General features: G+C 33.3%; 2 protein-coding genes across 3 annotated transcripts; both read left to right on the forward strand.

Moving 5' to 3' along the window:
- Window positions 1-6: 6 nt before the first annotated feature.
- LOC102594000 (uncharacterized) lies at window positions 7-994 on the forward strand. The gene has a single exon (XM_006348365.2). The coding sequence runs from the start codon at window positions 465-467 to the stop codon at window positions 942-944; it is 480 nt and encodes a 159-aa protein (XP_006348427.1). The 5' UTR covers window positions 7-464; the 3' UTR covers window positions 945-994.
- A 6,467-nt stretch (window positions 995-7,461) lies between these two features.
- Window positions 7,462-14,528, forward strand: LOC102594334 (methionine aminopeptidase 2B-like). Of its 2 annotated transcripts, none has more exons than XM_006348367.2 (12): window positions 7,462-7,589; window positions 9,424-9,673; window positions 10,702-10,738; window positions 10,818-10,925; window positions 11,132-11,231; window positions 11,377-11,522; window positions 11,736-11,827; window positions 12,752-12,846; window positions 12,971-13,067; window positions 13,248-13,391; window positions 13,493-13,710; window positions 14,242-14,528. In XM_006348367.2, the coding sequence occupies exons 2-12, from the start codon at window positions 9,520-9,522 to the stop codon at window positions 14,350-14,352; spliced, it is 1,302 nt and encodes a 433-aa protein (XP_006348429.1). In that variant the 5' UTR covers window positions 7,462-7,589; window positions 9,424-9,519; the 3' UTR covers window positions 14,353-14,528. The 2 variants fall into 2 exon arrangements, with proteins under 2 accessions (XP_006348429.1, XP_006348428.1); XM_006348366.2 differs by having other exon boundaries at window positions 9,506-9,673.
- Window positions 14,529-14,880: the final 352 nt, after the last annotated feature.

The raw sequence follows: 14,880 nt of genomic DNA on the forward strand, positions 1-14,880 counted from the left end.
CCAATCTAATTTGGTTGGGTGGGGTTCCTCAAAATTTTCCGGCGAGGTGTCACCTGCTTTATTTTCCGACAAGGGATTGCTTGCTTAATTTTCCGGCAAGGAGTTGCTTAATTATCCAGAGAAGGGTCGTTTGCTTAATTTTCCGGCAAGGGGCTGCTTATTAATCTGGAGAAGGGTTGCTTGCTTAATTTTCCGGCGAGGTGCTGCTTTGCTTAATTTTCCGGCGAGGTGCTGCTTTACTTAATTTTCCGGCAAGGAGCTGCTTCCTTAATTTACCGGCAAGGGGCTGCTTTATTTATCCAGATTGGGGTTGTTTGATTAATTTTCCGGCAAGGAGAGGCTTAATTTACCGGCGCGAGGCTGCTTGTTTGATTTTTCCGGCAAGGGGCTGTTTATTTATCCATATTGGGGTTTCTTGCTTAATTTACCGGCGGGGGGAGAAATCATAACTTCCGATCGAATTAATGACAAAGCAAATAGTGCTGCGTGCACCTTCATCACTTTCAATTGACCGGCGCCGGCAACCTCTTTTATCGAACCAAGACACATCATCACGAGGTGGTGTTCGAAAAGCGCGATTAGCAGAGGTTGCCGGCGGAACAGCGGCGGAATGCGCCGCTGTTTGCTGTTGTTGCCCCTGTGGACTCGTTAACCTCCTCGTAATGGCGGTTTACAAACTTCCGGCGGGACTTTGCCGGAAAGCATTACGGAGAAAACGCCGACGCCGGCAAATGAAGAAGAAAATTCTACAATCACAATGCAGTAGCTGTGACGATTCGGAACTTTCGATTCACCCCATCGACGGAGCCACCACACTTGCGGTGGTTGACGGCGGAAATAGCTTAAAATCCGATAAAGATGTGGTGGCGCTGGAGAAGGAAATGTGGAGTAAATTTTATGGGGGTGGATTTTGGAGAAGTCCCTCTCAAAAGAGTGACATGTAATAATAATAAAAATATGGTAAATAATTTGTAAAAAAAGAACAAAAATAAAATATTATTCATAATTCAATGTATATTTTCACATTAAGCCAAAAATGAAAATGTTCTTCTTCTTTATTACTCTTGATTTCTTTTTAAGTCATTCGATTTGATGTTCGGTATATGCTTTTAGAATCTGGTTAATTTAAATTCTTTTTTTCGTATCATTACAGATACTTCATGTCACTTTGCTAACTTGAATTACTTATACTTTCGTGTTTCTTAGTATGATTAGTATAAATGTTTTCAAACAAAAAGTTTTTTATGTTGAATCTTTTTTATTTTATTCGTTGTTTAATATCTATTACGACACTAGAGGGGCTTAGAGTAGATTATAGCATCCCAATTTTTTTTTTGTACCACTAGAAATGTTTAACGTCATTTTACTAATTGATGTTATGCACTTATGTCATGACATGTCTCTTAGTTTGATCAACACTTGGTATTTATGAATATCGAGTCTTGCGTAGTCATATTCCTTTATAGTAATTATTCGCGTTAAGAAATTTTATTTTGAAGGCAAAACATTTTCTATCAGAGGCAATAATATTCAATCTCATTATTCAAATTCGACACATTTATGATAGATGTTTAACATATATTTAAAATAATTATACATTGAAACCTCTTTATGATACATGTTTTCTCAGAGTTGGAGCAACTTCAAACTTTTTTGTAATACATATATGTTTTTCTTTAAAGTTGGAGTACATTCAAAGCCCTTCATGATAGATGTTTAATAATTAATATATGTTATAAAAATTTGTAGGGACGTAGATTATAGCATCATAATCTCTTTTCATACTGGTAGAGATGCTTAACATCATTTCACTAACTGATGTTATGAACTTATGTTATTATGTGTCTTTTAGTTTGATCAATACTCGGTATTTTCAAGTAACGAGCGAGGCTTGCATGGTTATACACATTTGTATTAATTATTCGCGTTAGAAAATTTTATTTCAGCGGCAAAATGCTTTCTACCGGAGGTGAATGAGGATTGAGGAGCATATTTTTAGCCTATTAGGTGAATGAGGATTGAAGAGCATATTTAAATCTTTTTAAATAGACCAAGAGTATTTTTGGTCCTTTTCTGCTCTTGAAACAATAATTATATTAAGATATACTATTTTATTGTAGTTACAACGATATTTATTTTGAGACGATAGAAGTAATAACTTTTTAAATCTTTTATGACACGTTTTTAAGTTGATTGTAATTATATGAAGTGAAGTAGTGTTATGGTTTAGTAGTACTTTGTATTGGCTTGTCACTATCTAAACTTGCACATGTTGTCAGTCCAGGTGGTTTCAGAAACAAAAACATCTTACTCAAATTTGTCCAACACTATTATCTATGGTCCCCAATTTTTTCTACTTTTTAAAAAAAATTCTGACATGAATGTAGATTTAATCGAGATTTAATATAAAAATTGAACGTCAAATACAGAACATCGATATCAAATGCAAAAATTTTGGTGCATATTTGAAATCATCCCTATAATAAAATTATATGCCCTTCAAATAACATATATGCCCTTCACTCTAAATTATTATCTATTGACATATAATTATGATAAGTAGAATGTAATTTAAGTTTTATAAGAACTACTAATATCTTTCTATAGTCATTTTATCATGTAATCTTTTCCAACTTCTTTTTTCCATGTTTAAATAGATATATAGTTAATCTTGCATTGAAAGTTAAAAAAAAAATTATTTTTCAAAAAGACTAAAGTAAATTTTTGAAGCTTTATTCACTTTAGGGTAGTGAATTTAGTGGTGTTATGTTATAGTAGTACTTTGTATTGGCTTGTCACCATCCAGGCTAGCACATGTTGTCAGTCCAAGTGATTTCAGAATCAAAAACATTTTACTCAAATTTGTCTAGCAAATCTTCAACTTTTTTTTTTTTTTGTCTTTGTCAAGAAACGATTTATTTATCCCCATCAAATGAGAAATCTTCAACTTATAAACTTAGTCGATACAAGGTTTTATGATAACATCAATTTTTTTCATATTCGGTGATTTGATTTTTAATTTTGTTATTTATGAATGTTGATAAGATCCATCTATTTAGTAACATCCCGGGATAACATGAAGTGATAGGCAAGGTTCAAACATCGATATCAAGTGCAAAAAATTATTGTTAAAAGGGCGGGAGAGTCGATTTGTGTTCAATGTTTACTTGTTTAGTTCAGTCTTGATTTTTTGAATTTTAGAAAATACAATGGAGAACCTGACATCAAAGATTTTTGGGTTTTTAGTTGGTATCGGGTGCGAAAGTCGTATTTACAGAATTTTGAGTGCAATTACGAAAGTCATATTTAAGGTAAGGGGTGCATTTGCAAGGGGGCTGGAAATATGATGGAGAACCTGACATCCGATGCAAACAATCAGTTGAAGGAAAAAAAATCTATATTTACCATCAGAGGTAATAATGGAATGATAAGCACATATTTACTTTTAACCACAATTTTTAGATTCAAGTTCTGAAAATATATAAAGTCATTTTTTATATAAAAATAATAGTATTTTATCTCTTAAAATATATTTTTTCGATTAAAAATTCAAATTAATCAAAATCTGAAGTAGATACTGACCTATCTATATTTGTGTTCAAACAAATGCCAATAATCCACATGTATTTTGTCCAATTCACAAGTCACATGGAAAAGGACTTTGAGATGATTATATATTGGACAAAGGAAAAAAACTTGGGGAAGCCAATTTTTCACTCCTTCTGTCTGAGTAGAAGTATATACGTAGGATCGTTTGGTATATCGAATAAGGATATTAATTTTAAGATAAAACTAAAAAATATTTTTATTTTATGCCTGTTTGATTTGAAGTATTAATTATTAACTAATTTCGAAATTTTTATTTTATTTATTGTACTAAAATGATGAAATTAGTTATTTCATATAAAAGAGGATAACTAATCCCATAAAATATTCTTATTTTTCTCATTCCGCATCTTGATGACCTATAAGTGTATATTGTGTAGGAATGAACAAACCAAAACATAGAACATTAAGAAGAATTACTAGGAGGAGTGCATGGATATCTGATTTTAATTTGAGTCGTCATTTAATTTGTATCTGTTTCTTAATATTTTTGTATCTATACCTACTTCGGAAATCATATTTCTTTGAACTTCATGCAAAAATGCATGATTTTAGTCATATGTAACTTCAGTCATTTAGTCATAAGTAGCTATATGTACAAAAAAACAATTACACATTAAATGACGATATCAAAATAGATTGACCCGTAAAATTTCAAAGTCCAAAATTGGATTGTATTATGTAGAAATAACTACAATGCAAAACATGTAACATAACACAAGATTGTCCAAAATGATTTTTTTCTGTAATTCCAATATATCATTGGGCCTAAAAAGCCCATTCTAGTTTCCCATTGGGCCCAAAAAGCCCATTCTAGTATACCATTTGGACCAAAAGAAACAAAAGCAGCCCACAACCCACCAAAATTTTATTTATGTTTTCCTCTAAGAAGACATTATAATTGCATAATACATAAACATGTTTTTTTTTAAAAAAATTGATATCAACTAATATTTATGTTATTTAATTTTGAATGTGCATAAATAGACACTTAAATTTGTATAAAATTGAATAAATAGATACATGTGTCCTACGTGACATAGTACATGTAGGACTTAATGTAAGATGACGTGTAGGATGTAAATTGTCATCCTTTATTTTTAACTAGGTAATAAACTCGTGCTTCGCGCGGGCATAAATAATCTTTCTAAGCTTTTGAACAACATTTCCAATAATCTATTGTTATAAGAACAAAAAAGTAAATTTTAGTAGGTTTTAAGAACATTTCAATAGAAATTAAATTATTTGACATTATCACATATCTCAAGAATTGTAAATATTTAATGAATGATAAAAAATATCTGGATATCTAATCATTTTTATCTTTTACATAATTTATCATAATATATATTTGATGCTATAATTGTCTTGTTAAAACTGAGTGATGTTTTTATGTAGCGATTAAACATCACTTTTTATATTTTTTGTATACATGAAAAATATAGAATTTGATAATTTTATGGTTAGAATAACTCCTTGTGAAAAAAAAAATATGTGAAAGTTTTCGATAATCAATATTAGTTATAAATAAGTTAAGACCGTTAAAAATGTACACCCCCAACAACATAAATAAATTTTTTAGAGACATTCTACTTATCTGAGGTCAAACGTTCACCAAATTTCGTTATTCTTACTTTGTTACTCTAACAAAATTTATAGAAGGAGAAAAATAAATTGGAAACGACAGCAAAATAATATTGTTGACCTTTTTAGAAATTCAATCTTTATTAAATTGCTGCTCTGAAGACCCTTCTAGATGTTTCATCAATGCAATTTTATGACTTTTTCAGAAATATGTATGTATAATTTTTTCATTATGAAAGTACAAGTAGATCAAAATGTTGGATTCTAAACTCATGTTAAAGAAATATTCTCGAACATTAAAAATTAAAAATGAGTCCAACCTAGAGAACTCAAACTCTTAGAAATGACTTGAGACATGAAAGACAACAAATCTATATTAATAGACATATCTTTTTTAGCTTAAGATATTACTTTTATTTAGAGCATGTTTTGTTTCATATGTTTCAAATTAAGCTTGTCGAAAATATTCATAACTCACACCAAAAATATTTAGAAGATTTGAATGAGAAGGAAAAAAAGAAAAACATTAAAAGGATGAAAGTTTTGTCCAAGTGAGATCATATACATACGAAAAGAAAAATAATCAATACAATTTTAAGGAGACAACAAAACAGTGAGAAAAAAAATACATTAAAAGGAGTAAACTATGAGATATTCAATGATGATAACAAATCATTCTAACCAGATTAGTTCCTGTGTTTTGAAATAACATACCTTAAAAATTTGACTAACACTTCAATCAACTTTCAATCCTTAAAGTACTCATAATATCCACTGATTAAATTTGGTAAAAATAAATAACAACAACATAAAAAATAAATAAATATGGACAGACAAATTTATTAACTCTCAGAGGATTTTCTAAAGAACACAAAATCTCATCCTTGTATGTGAAGGAATGAGTTGTTGATGAAGAATTGGAGATTTGTAAGGGTTTTTTTTATTGTACCTTCAACAATTCCAGTAGAGAAAACTTGCGTGAATACTCAATTAACGCTTGTTATTTAATTTGTACTAACAAATACTTATAACAATAATTTTGTTGAAACATAAACAACAAAGTTTAAAGCATGTACTCAAAAATAACAATTTATAATATAAGCATAAATTAATGACCGTAAAAAACATACCAGGATCAGTAACAATTTAATGAAACAGAATGGAAAAAATCGAGCCCGTTGAATGCACATTGTCCCCTTAAGGAAATTATTCCCCTCTAGTACCCGAGGTCTAAAGGAATAGGTCCTCTCAGGATAGAACGATTATATTCACCAGTGTATGGATACAAAAACAATTATGTCAGTGAGTCATTCAACAAGAGTAAAGTAAACAAATATTTAATTGTCCAGAAGAAGAAGAAGAAGAAGTTCAAAAAATTTCATTGTTTTAAAATGAGAGGGAATTCCTCTATTTATAGACAACAAAGGGTAGCGTGAACAAATGCTTATTGTGTCTTTTCGGAGAGGTCACAACTCTTTGGAAAAGTTGCAACCATTCGGAATGGTCACAACCTATCATAAAAGTCACAACTTTTCAAAAAAATCGCAACTTTTCATAAAAGTGGAAGGCTAGTTTTGGAAATAAAATAAATTAAAATGAAATCTTGGTTTGTGGTGGCGCCACGTAGGCGGGTCTAGATTATTTTATATATATATATATATATATATGATTAGGGGTTTTGGGTTTGTACCTTATTGAGTACGAAATCACCTTATTCAAGGATTGTTTTACTATTAATATGAATTTTCCTATACGAATTTAGATTTATCTGAATTTTAATACAGTTATCAAACAACAAATGAAAGACAAAATAAAAAACAAAGTAAGATAAAAAAAAAAAATTGTTCATATTTTAAACTTACAAACACTATATAGGATTATAAAGAATTCTAACCTTAAAGGATGATCACATGTATAAAGTATCTCACATTATTTAATGCAATCCCAAACACAAACTTAGATTGATAAATAATTTGAGAAAAATATATTTTTAGATTAATTATGTGTTTTATTACTATTGTGAATTTTTTCAGTACAAATTTAAATTTATCTGAATTTTAATGCAGTTATTGAACACCGAGTAAAAAACAAAAATCAAAAGTATGATAAGAATTCTTTTTTTTTTTGGTCATATTTGAAACTTACAAGTGATCGATTGCACAAAGTATGCCACGTTATTTATGCAATTCCAAATTCAAATTTTGAGAAAAAATATTTTTAGATTAGTGATTTATTACTATAGTTTAATTTAATTATTCTAGTTCTTTGACTAACAAAGCAAAATTACCAAATCTTTCTAATTTCCCCTTTCTCTTTCTTTGGTGAGTGAAATAAAAGCTAGGGCAAAAAGATTGCTAAATACAGCGCCTATAACTCTTTCTTCTTCTTCAGTTACACAGGTATTCTCATTCATCTTCATCTTTTTTTGTATTTTAATCTTTATTTCAGTGTTTTTCATAACTTAATTCAAGAAAGTTTGCTTTTTTATATGTTTGAGTATTGTTATCTCTATCATTGGTTTAGGTTTTCTTGAAAAGATTGGTGTTTTTTGTTGAATTAAGTTTGGTTATTGATTCTTGAAAATTGTGGCCTAATGGTGAATGAAGGGGTTGAGAGGTATCTGTGGAATTAGTTGAGGTGCTCGAAAGCTGGCCTGGACACTTAAAAATATGAATTTTGTGCTGTTAAGTGTTAACTGTTAGTGTAACCATATGCTAATGCTTTTTGTAATATGCTTTATTACTGGAAAAATTTCCCTTCTTTTTTGTGCTGGTTCTGCAATGGGGTTTTTGAGTTTTGCTGTTTTTGAGTTCAATTGCTATTAGTTGAGCTAAATCACCTTCATGTTTTTGTTTGTAATAATGTTTTTCTTGAAAATTGGATTTTGTTTTGCTTTTACAATATGAATTGTGCTGTTAATTGTTAGTGTTACCATATGCTATTGCTTTTGCAATATGATTTATTGCGCTGAGAGTCTATCGGAAATAGCCTCTCTACACACAAAGGTAGGGGTAAGATTTGCATACATTCTACCCTCTCGAGACCCCACTTGTAGTTTTGTTGCTGTTGTCTTTGTTTTGAAAATTGGAATTGTTATCCGTTATGTTCTTTGTTTGAGTTTTTTTATCTCTCGTTTTGTGAAAGTTTGCTCTTTTATATCTTTGAGTTTTGTTATCTCTTACCATTGGCTTAAGTTTTCTTGAAAAGATTGGTGCTTTTTGTGGAATCTAGTTTGGTTATTGATTCTTGAAAATTGGGATTTTTTTGCTTTTACAATACAAATTTTGTGCTGTTAACTGTTAGTGTTACCATATGCTGTTGCTTGTAATATACTTTATTCTTGTTCCTTGAAAAAATTTCCCTTAATTTTTGTGCTGGTTCTGCAATGGGGTTTCTGAGTTTTGCCGTTTTCAAGTTAAATTGATACTATTGTTTGAGCTAAATCACCTTCATGTTTATGTTTGTTTTAATGTGTTTCTTGGAAATTGGATTTTTTTGCTTTTACAATATGAATTGTGCTGTTAATGGTTAGAATTACCGCATGCTATTGCTTTTTCAATATTCTTGTCCCTTGGAAAATTTCCCTTCTTTTTAGTGCTGGTTCTGCAAAAGAGTGTCTGAGTTTTGCCATTTTTGAGTTCAATTGCTACTATGGTTGAGCCAAATCACCTTCGTGTCTTTGTTCGTGTTAATGTTTTTTCTTGAAAATTGGGATTGTTACCCATTTACGTTCTTTCTTTGAGTTTTTTGATCTCTTATTTTAGTAGTTTGTGTCTTTTGTAGCTTTGAATTTGTTATCTCTATCATTGGTTTCAGTTTTCTTGTAAATGTTGGGTCTTTTGATTAATGATTCTTGAAAATTGGGATTTTTGCTTTTACAATATGAATTCGTGTTACTAACTGTTAATAACCATATACTATTGCTTTTACAATATGCCCCTTAATAAAAGATTCCCTTTTTTTGTGCTGGTTCTGCAAAGGGTTTCTGTGTTGTGTCATTTTTTAGTTCAACTGTTACTGTATGCCATCTTATTGTTAAGTGTTAACTGGTACAATCACTCTACATGCTATGATTCTTACAGTTTGCATTCTTGTTGCCCCTCAAATATTTTTTTTATTCTCGTCGTGGTTCCTACAAATAGATATCCTGATTTGTTTCTGTTTTTTGGTCCTTACCTTGCCTTTTTGTTACCACCTGAAATTGTTGTGTTCTTCTCGGTTGTGTGCTTTTAGGTTCTTCACTATTCTTTGAGTTTGTTGCTGTGCAATTGTTAACACCTTCTCCCAACACCCCACACTTGATTCCCCACTGCAGTGTAGACATTAATAATGGCAAAAGAAGAGCCAAACTCTGCTTCCGTTGTTGTAGAAGGAACATCTGAGGTTCGCGATGATAATGAAACGGCCAACGGGTCTGCTTCCTCACTGCAAAAGGAGGTTGAGGAGAAAGTTGATGGTTTGACAGTGGATGAGCCGACGACAGGTACTCCTTCAAGTCAAAGAAATGCTAAAAATTTAATACCAGCTTAATTGCTTGTGAATGAACGAAGGAAGGAACATATTTTCCTTTATTTTTTAATTTTATCTATTTCTTTTCCGCTTGAAAGCCCGAATAAGATTTTCTTACAGTCTTGCATAGATTAATGTAGTTGCACATTCACTTTATCTAGAGTGGTGGAACTTGGAAGGCTTGGAATGTGAAGAATTTTGTCTTCTGGGATTTATTCTAAACATGGTTCGACGTTAAACTGGAAGAATTATCAGATGTCTTTCACCGAACAGCTGAGAATGTTTAGATGCCATAACCTATCAAAAACAATAAAAATTTAAAACTAAAGAATACTTGGATGCAATTGAAGGTAGAAGTGGCAAAAGAAGAAATCGAAAAAAAATCCTTGCACAGACTTGTAAAATGCTGAACTACTTGGACTCTCGATAATTCAGAAGATCATCAAAAAGTTACTTTAGATAATGTGCTGAATGTTTTCATGCATATACTAATGGACAAGAGCTGTTCAATTACAAGTCTAGAATTCATGAAACAAGATGTTGGTCTTTCACTACCCATTCTTTTCATTTTCATTTGGGATGAAAACCAACCCTCATGGATGTAGCACTCTTTAACGATGTAGAGGTTTAATTGGATAGTAGGGTCTAGTCTGATGGAAAACTTCTGAAAATCGGTATTCAAGCTAATGCTTTTCCACTCAAATGTAAACTTGCATTAGATAGAAGGTGCAGTTCTGATGGAACTAACTTCTGCTAAATGGAGATTTGATATTCAAGCTAATGCGTTATCCACACAAATTTAAATAAGAAAAAGTGTTGAACGTGTCATACATTGGTTCTAGGGTAAGGACATGTATTTTGTTTTGTTAGTCCTGTGCTTGAAGTCAGTTGTAAGATTCTGTGATCTTTTTTCATAACCTGGCCACTGCCCTCATTTCCCTTTAGGTACTAGATCCATTTGGTTGCCTCTAATACCTGTGCCTTCTATTTGTGATTTTACAGAAGCTGCAAAGAAGAAGAAGAAGAAAAATAAGAGCAAGTGAGGACTGCTCCAATCCACGAATCTCTCTTGTGCTTTTCCTTAGAGTCATGTTACATTTCTTTGTTTGCAAATGCAGGAAAAAAAAGGAGCCACCTCAGCAAACTGATCCACCTTCTATTCCCGTAGCTGAGCTTTATCCTTCTGGTGAATTTCCAGAGGGTGAAATTCAACAATACAAAGATGAGTACGTACACTTGAATTTACTATCTATTGTTATTCGGAGCCATTCCATTGGGCTTTTAGTTTAGAACTTTGACTAATATTGAAATATATTGAGCACTTCAAAGAAAAAGTCTGATGTTCCTGTATCCTTCACTCTTAAAACTTCAACTACATTTTGTCTATTTAAATTTGAGTATTGGGGTGATTTCTGTTTGGTTGTTGATGCAGTAACTTGTGGAGGACTACATCTGAGGAAAAGAGGGAATTGGAGCGCCTGGAAAAGCCAACTTATAATTCTGTCCGTCAAGCAGCAGAAGTTCATCGTCAGGTCAGTACCTATGTCCATACACGCTGGCTGTTTTCTTACCAACATAGTTGTAAGACAGTCAATGTTTAAGTTTCTTGTGGATTAAAACTTCAATTGTCAATTACATTACGTATCCATTTTCTTTTTCTTTAATTCCAACCATCAGGTTCGGAAATACATCAGGCAAATTGCTAAGCCTGGCATGTTAATGATTGACCTGTGTGAGACTTTGGAGAATATGGTTCGCAAATTGATATCAGAGAATGGTCTTCAAGCTGGCATTGCATTCCCTACAGGGTGCTCATTGAACTGGTAATGCAACTTTTTTCTTGTCCTTTTGGCTGTTAAATGTGAGAGTTGAGACTCATTTTGATCTACTAAAAAAATGTGATACTAATGGTAGCATGATTTAGAGTGTTGTCAGTGGACGGTATCTTAAAACAGAATCTAGCAGTGACCTATTTCATGTTCACATTTTTTATTTATTTATTTAATTTGTCAATCTTTTTCTCTTTCTCATTGCAGGGTCGCAGCTCATTGGACCCCCAATTCAGGAGATAAAACTGTGCTTCAGTATGATGATGTGATGAAGTTGGACTTTGGAACCCATATTGATGGTAATATTATAAAATTCCTCATCTGTGTAACTGTGTTAGACATTAAGGTGCTTTTGGTATGTGATTTTATGGTTTATGGTATTAGTCTCATTATCTCCTTATGTATCAAATTGTTTGTTTTTTGGTTTGGAAATTGGTACAGTAGCTCCTGTCATGTTATATCCAGTGCCTCGTAGTGGAGTACGAAAAGAACCACATTTTCATAAAGTGATTGGCATCTACATTAACAACAACATAACCGGTGTAATCCCACTAGTTAGGTCTCGGGATTGTAGTGTGTATGCAGACCTTGCCCCTACCTTGGGGGGTAGAGAGGTTGTTTCCAATAGACCTCCGGCTCAAGAAGATTGACATCTGTATGGAGCTTTCATATTGTTTTAACAATCCATCTGGAGGGATTATCTTCCTCCTTTCACTTGCTCTATCTGTCAGTGTTCAATGTAATTCCACAAGTGGGGTCTGGGGAGGGTGGAAGGTAGAGATGTTGTTTCCAATAGACCCTCGGCTTGTCGTGAGCTGCTGGTTCTTATTCAAAAAACATGGGAAAGAGGATGTTATCACCTTCAGTTTTTGTTGCGAGTCACGGGTGTTGATATATGACTTTGTCTACTTTTGGTGAGTTGTCCATAGTACAGTGACAAATGATAACAGGCCGGCGCATGTGCATATTGTATTTCACCATTGTCCTATTACCTCGTCATTGTACAATCCTCCTTATCTAGCCATATTAATTCATCCCTCACGACCCAGACCATGTTATGGTCCTATCTCTAGTCTAATAGTATTGTATTTCACCATTTTCCTATTACATACTGAACCACCTTCGTGCATTGAAACAGTTGTTCTAAGCTTTATTAACTCGCACACTCTCATTGTTAGCAATTTTAGTAACGAGGTGATGGTTTAACCTGTTGTTTCTTGCAGGACGTATTGTGGATTGTGCATTTACTGTGGCTTTCAATCCTATGTTTGATCCACTACTTGAGGCTTCACGAGAAGCCACTAATACTGGCATTAAGGTGAATATTGTTAAAATAGGAAATAAAATTATGGAAAATTGGGAGTTTTCACCCAAAAGGGCTTCTAGTTTATTGGAAGCGTTGAAGTTTTCGGGAGCATTCATGGCTTGATTTTTTTATGTAGGAAGCGGGAATTGACGTACGCCTTTGTGATGTCGGTGCTGCAATTCAAGAGGTTATGGAATCCTATGAGGTTGAAATCAACGGAAAGGTATTCCAAGGTACGATATCTGAGAAGTATGATAGCTAGAAAAAACATTTACTTCCTACTTTGTTTTGTTAAGACCAACGTCATGGCATCGAAGTGTGGAGAAAAGGACCTTATATGTCAATAAGCAAAGTAATTTTATTAGCAGGCGCCTGTATGAATTGAGAATTCTGACCAATGTTGTCATTGGCAGTTAAGAGCATCCGAAATCTGAATGGGCACAGTATAGGCCAGTATCAAATCCACGCAGGAAAATCTGTTCCGATTGTTAAAGGAGGAGAACAAACCAAAATGGAAGAGGGTGAATTTTATGCAATTGAGACGTTTGGATCAACAGGTAATTTCTGTTTTGTTTGTGCGAAAGAGTAATATAACTTGCATATCCGGGATACATGGGAGTGACAAAACTGATTCTCGTCTCGTATCTCCATATATTAGGGAAGGGATACGTGAGGGAAGATCTAGAATGCAGCCATTATATGAAAAACTTTGATATTGGACACATTCCACTGCGGCTGCCTAGAGCCAAGCAACTGCTGGCAACAATAAATAAGAACTTCTCCACATTGGCATTCTGTAGACGTTATCTAGACCGCGTCGGTGAGACAAAATATCTGATGGCATTGAAGAACTTATGTGATGCTGGAATTGTTCAGGTACGTGACATCAAGTTAACGTTCATGCGTTTGGCTCAATTATGGCATTCATATCCATGGTTCCTATTTTATCTTATCACATTTTCTTATTTTATTTTTGTTCCAATCCTACTTTGATTACACTTCTTTTGAGCCGAGTGTCTATCGGAAACCACCTCTCTACTCCACGAAGGTAGGGGTAAGGTCTACAGCTACCGGTCGAGGCGGGGATAAGCTTGCTTCTTCACAAGCCTATCCCCCCCCAAAAAACCGACCCTGTAGCGCTAGCGCTTCGCGTTCTTTCTATTCCACCCCATTCCGGGATAGGCGGCTAATACTAAAATAATAAGTGAAGTAGTCGTCGTCTGACCAATCGGCTCGGACACCAGACCGTCCGTGCCCACCCATTTTGTCTCGCCCTAAATGGAATGGCTCTCTTAGTTACGCTGTGCGTACATCCTACTCTCCCCAGACCCCACTTGTGGGACTACACTGTGTATGTTGCATGATCTAAAATTGAAGTTTTGCTGTGTTTTTCTTTTCTTTTGGCAGCCATATCCCCCACTTTGCGATAACAAAGGTAGCTACGTATCTCAGTTTGAGCACACCATTTTACTTCGTCCGACTTGCAAAGAGGTCGTATCAAGAGGCGATGACTACTAACGATAGAAATCTCTTGTATGTTTTGTATTCCGAAATTCAGTGAAGAAAAAAAGACTCTTGTTTCTGTATGTTTCTCATCGCATAGCATCGTACTTCTGTGAGAAAGTTATCTTTGCAACAGGAAAGAATGTTACAAAACTATTAGATCAAATTCCATATTGCATAAATTTTTTGAAGGTTGGAAGAAAAGTATATCTTCTTTTTTTCAAGCAATAGTAACTTCATTATTCATATTACTTACACTTGAAATGTTGTGTGACTCCTTACTAAAACGGCAGCTCGGTGCACGAAGCATCTCGTATTTACATAGGGTTCGATAAGGGGTGTGATGTAGACAGTGTATCCTAATAGTGTCACTCGTTACGAGTATAATCTAATCCTTCTTGTTAAATGTCTATAAATTTTGTGAAATTTGTGCCTTTTTCCAGAAAATTTGTTCTCACTAATGTAGTGTTTTTCTATCAAAATTTACATTAGGAATTGTATGATTAACACGATAAACTTCATTAACTTTGATCGAAAAAAATA

The sequence above is a fragment of the Solanum tuberosum genome, unplaced genomic scaffold, assembly GCF_000226075.1.
Source record: "Solanum tuberosum cultivar DM 1-3 516 R44 unplaced genomic scaffold, SolTub_3.0 scf00098, whole genome shotgun sequence".
In the NCBI taxonomy this organism is placed as follows: domain Eukaryota; kingdom Viridiplantae; phylum Streptophyta; class Magnoliopsida; order Solanales; family Solanaceae; genus Solanum; species Solanum tuberosum.

Coding starts and splice junctions, on each gene's coding strand:
- LOC102594000 (XM_006348365.2), top strand. CDS start 465: ATGACAAAGCAAATAGTGCTGCGTGCACCTTCATCACTTTCAATTGAC.
- LOC102594334 (XM_006348367.2), top strand. CDS start 9,520: ATGGCAAAAGAAGAGCCAAACTCTGCTTCCGTTGTTGTAGAAGGAACA. Junction 11,828..12,751: donor CTTTGGAACCCATATTGATG/GTAATATTATAA, acceptor TGTTTCTTGCAG/GACGTATTGTGGATTGTGCA. Junction 12,847..12,970: donor CCACTAATACTGGCATTAAG/GTGAATATTGTT, acceptor TTTTTTATGTAG/GAAGCGGGAATTGACGTACG.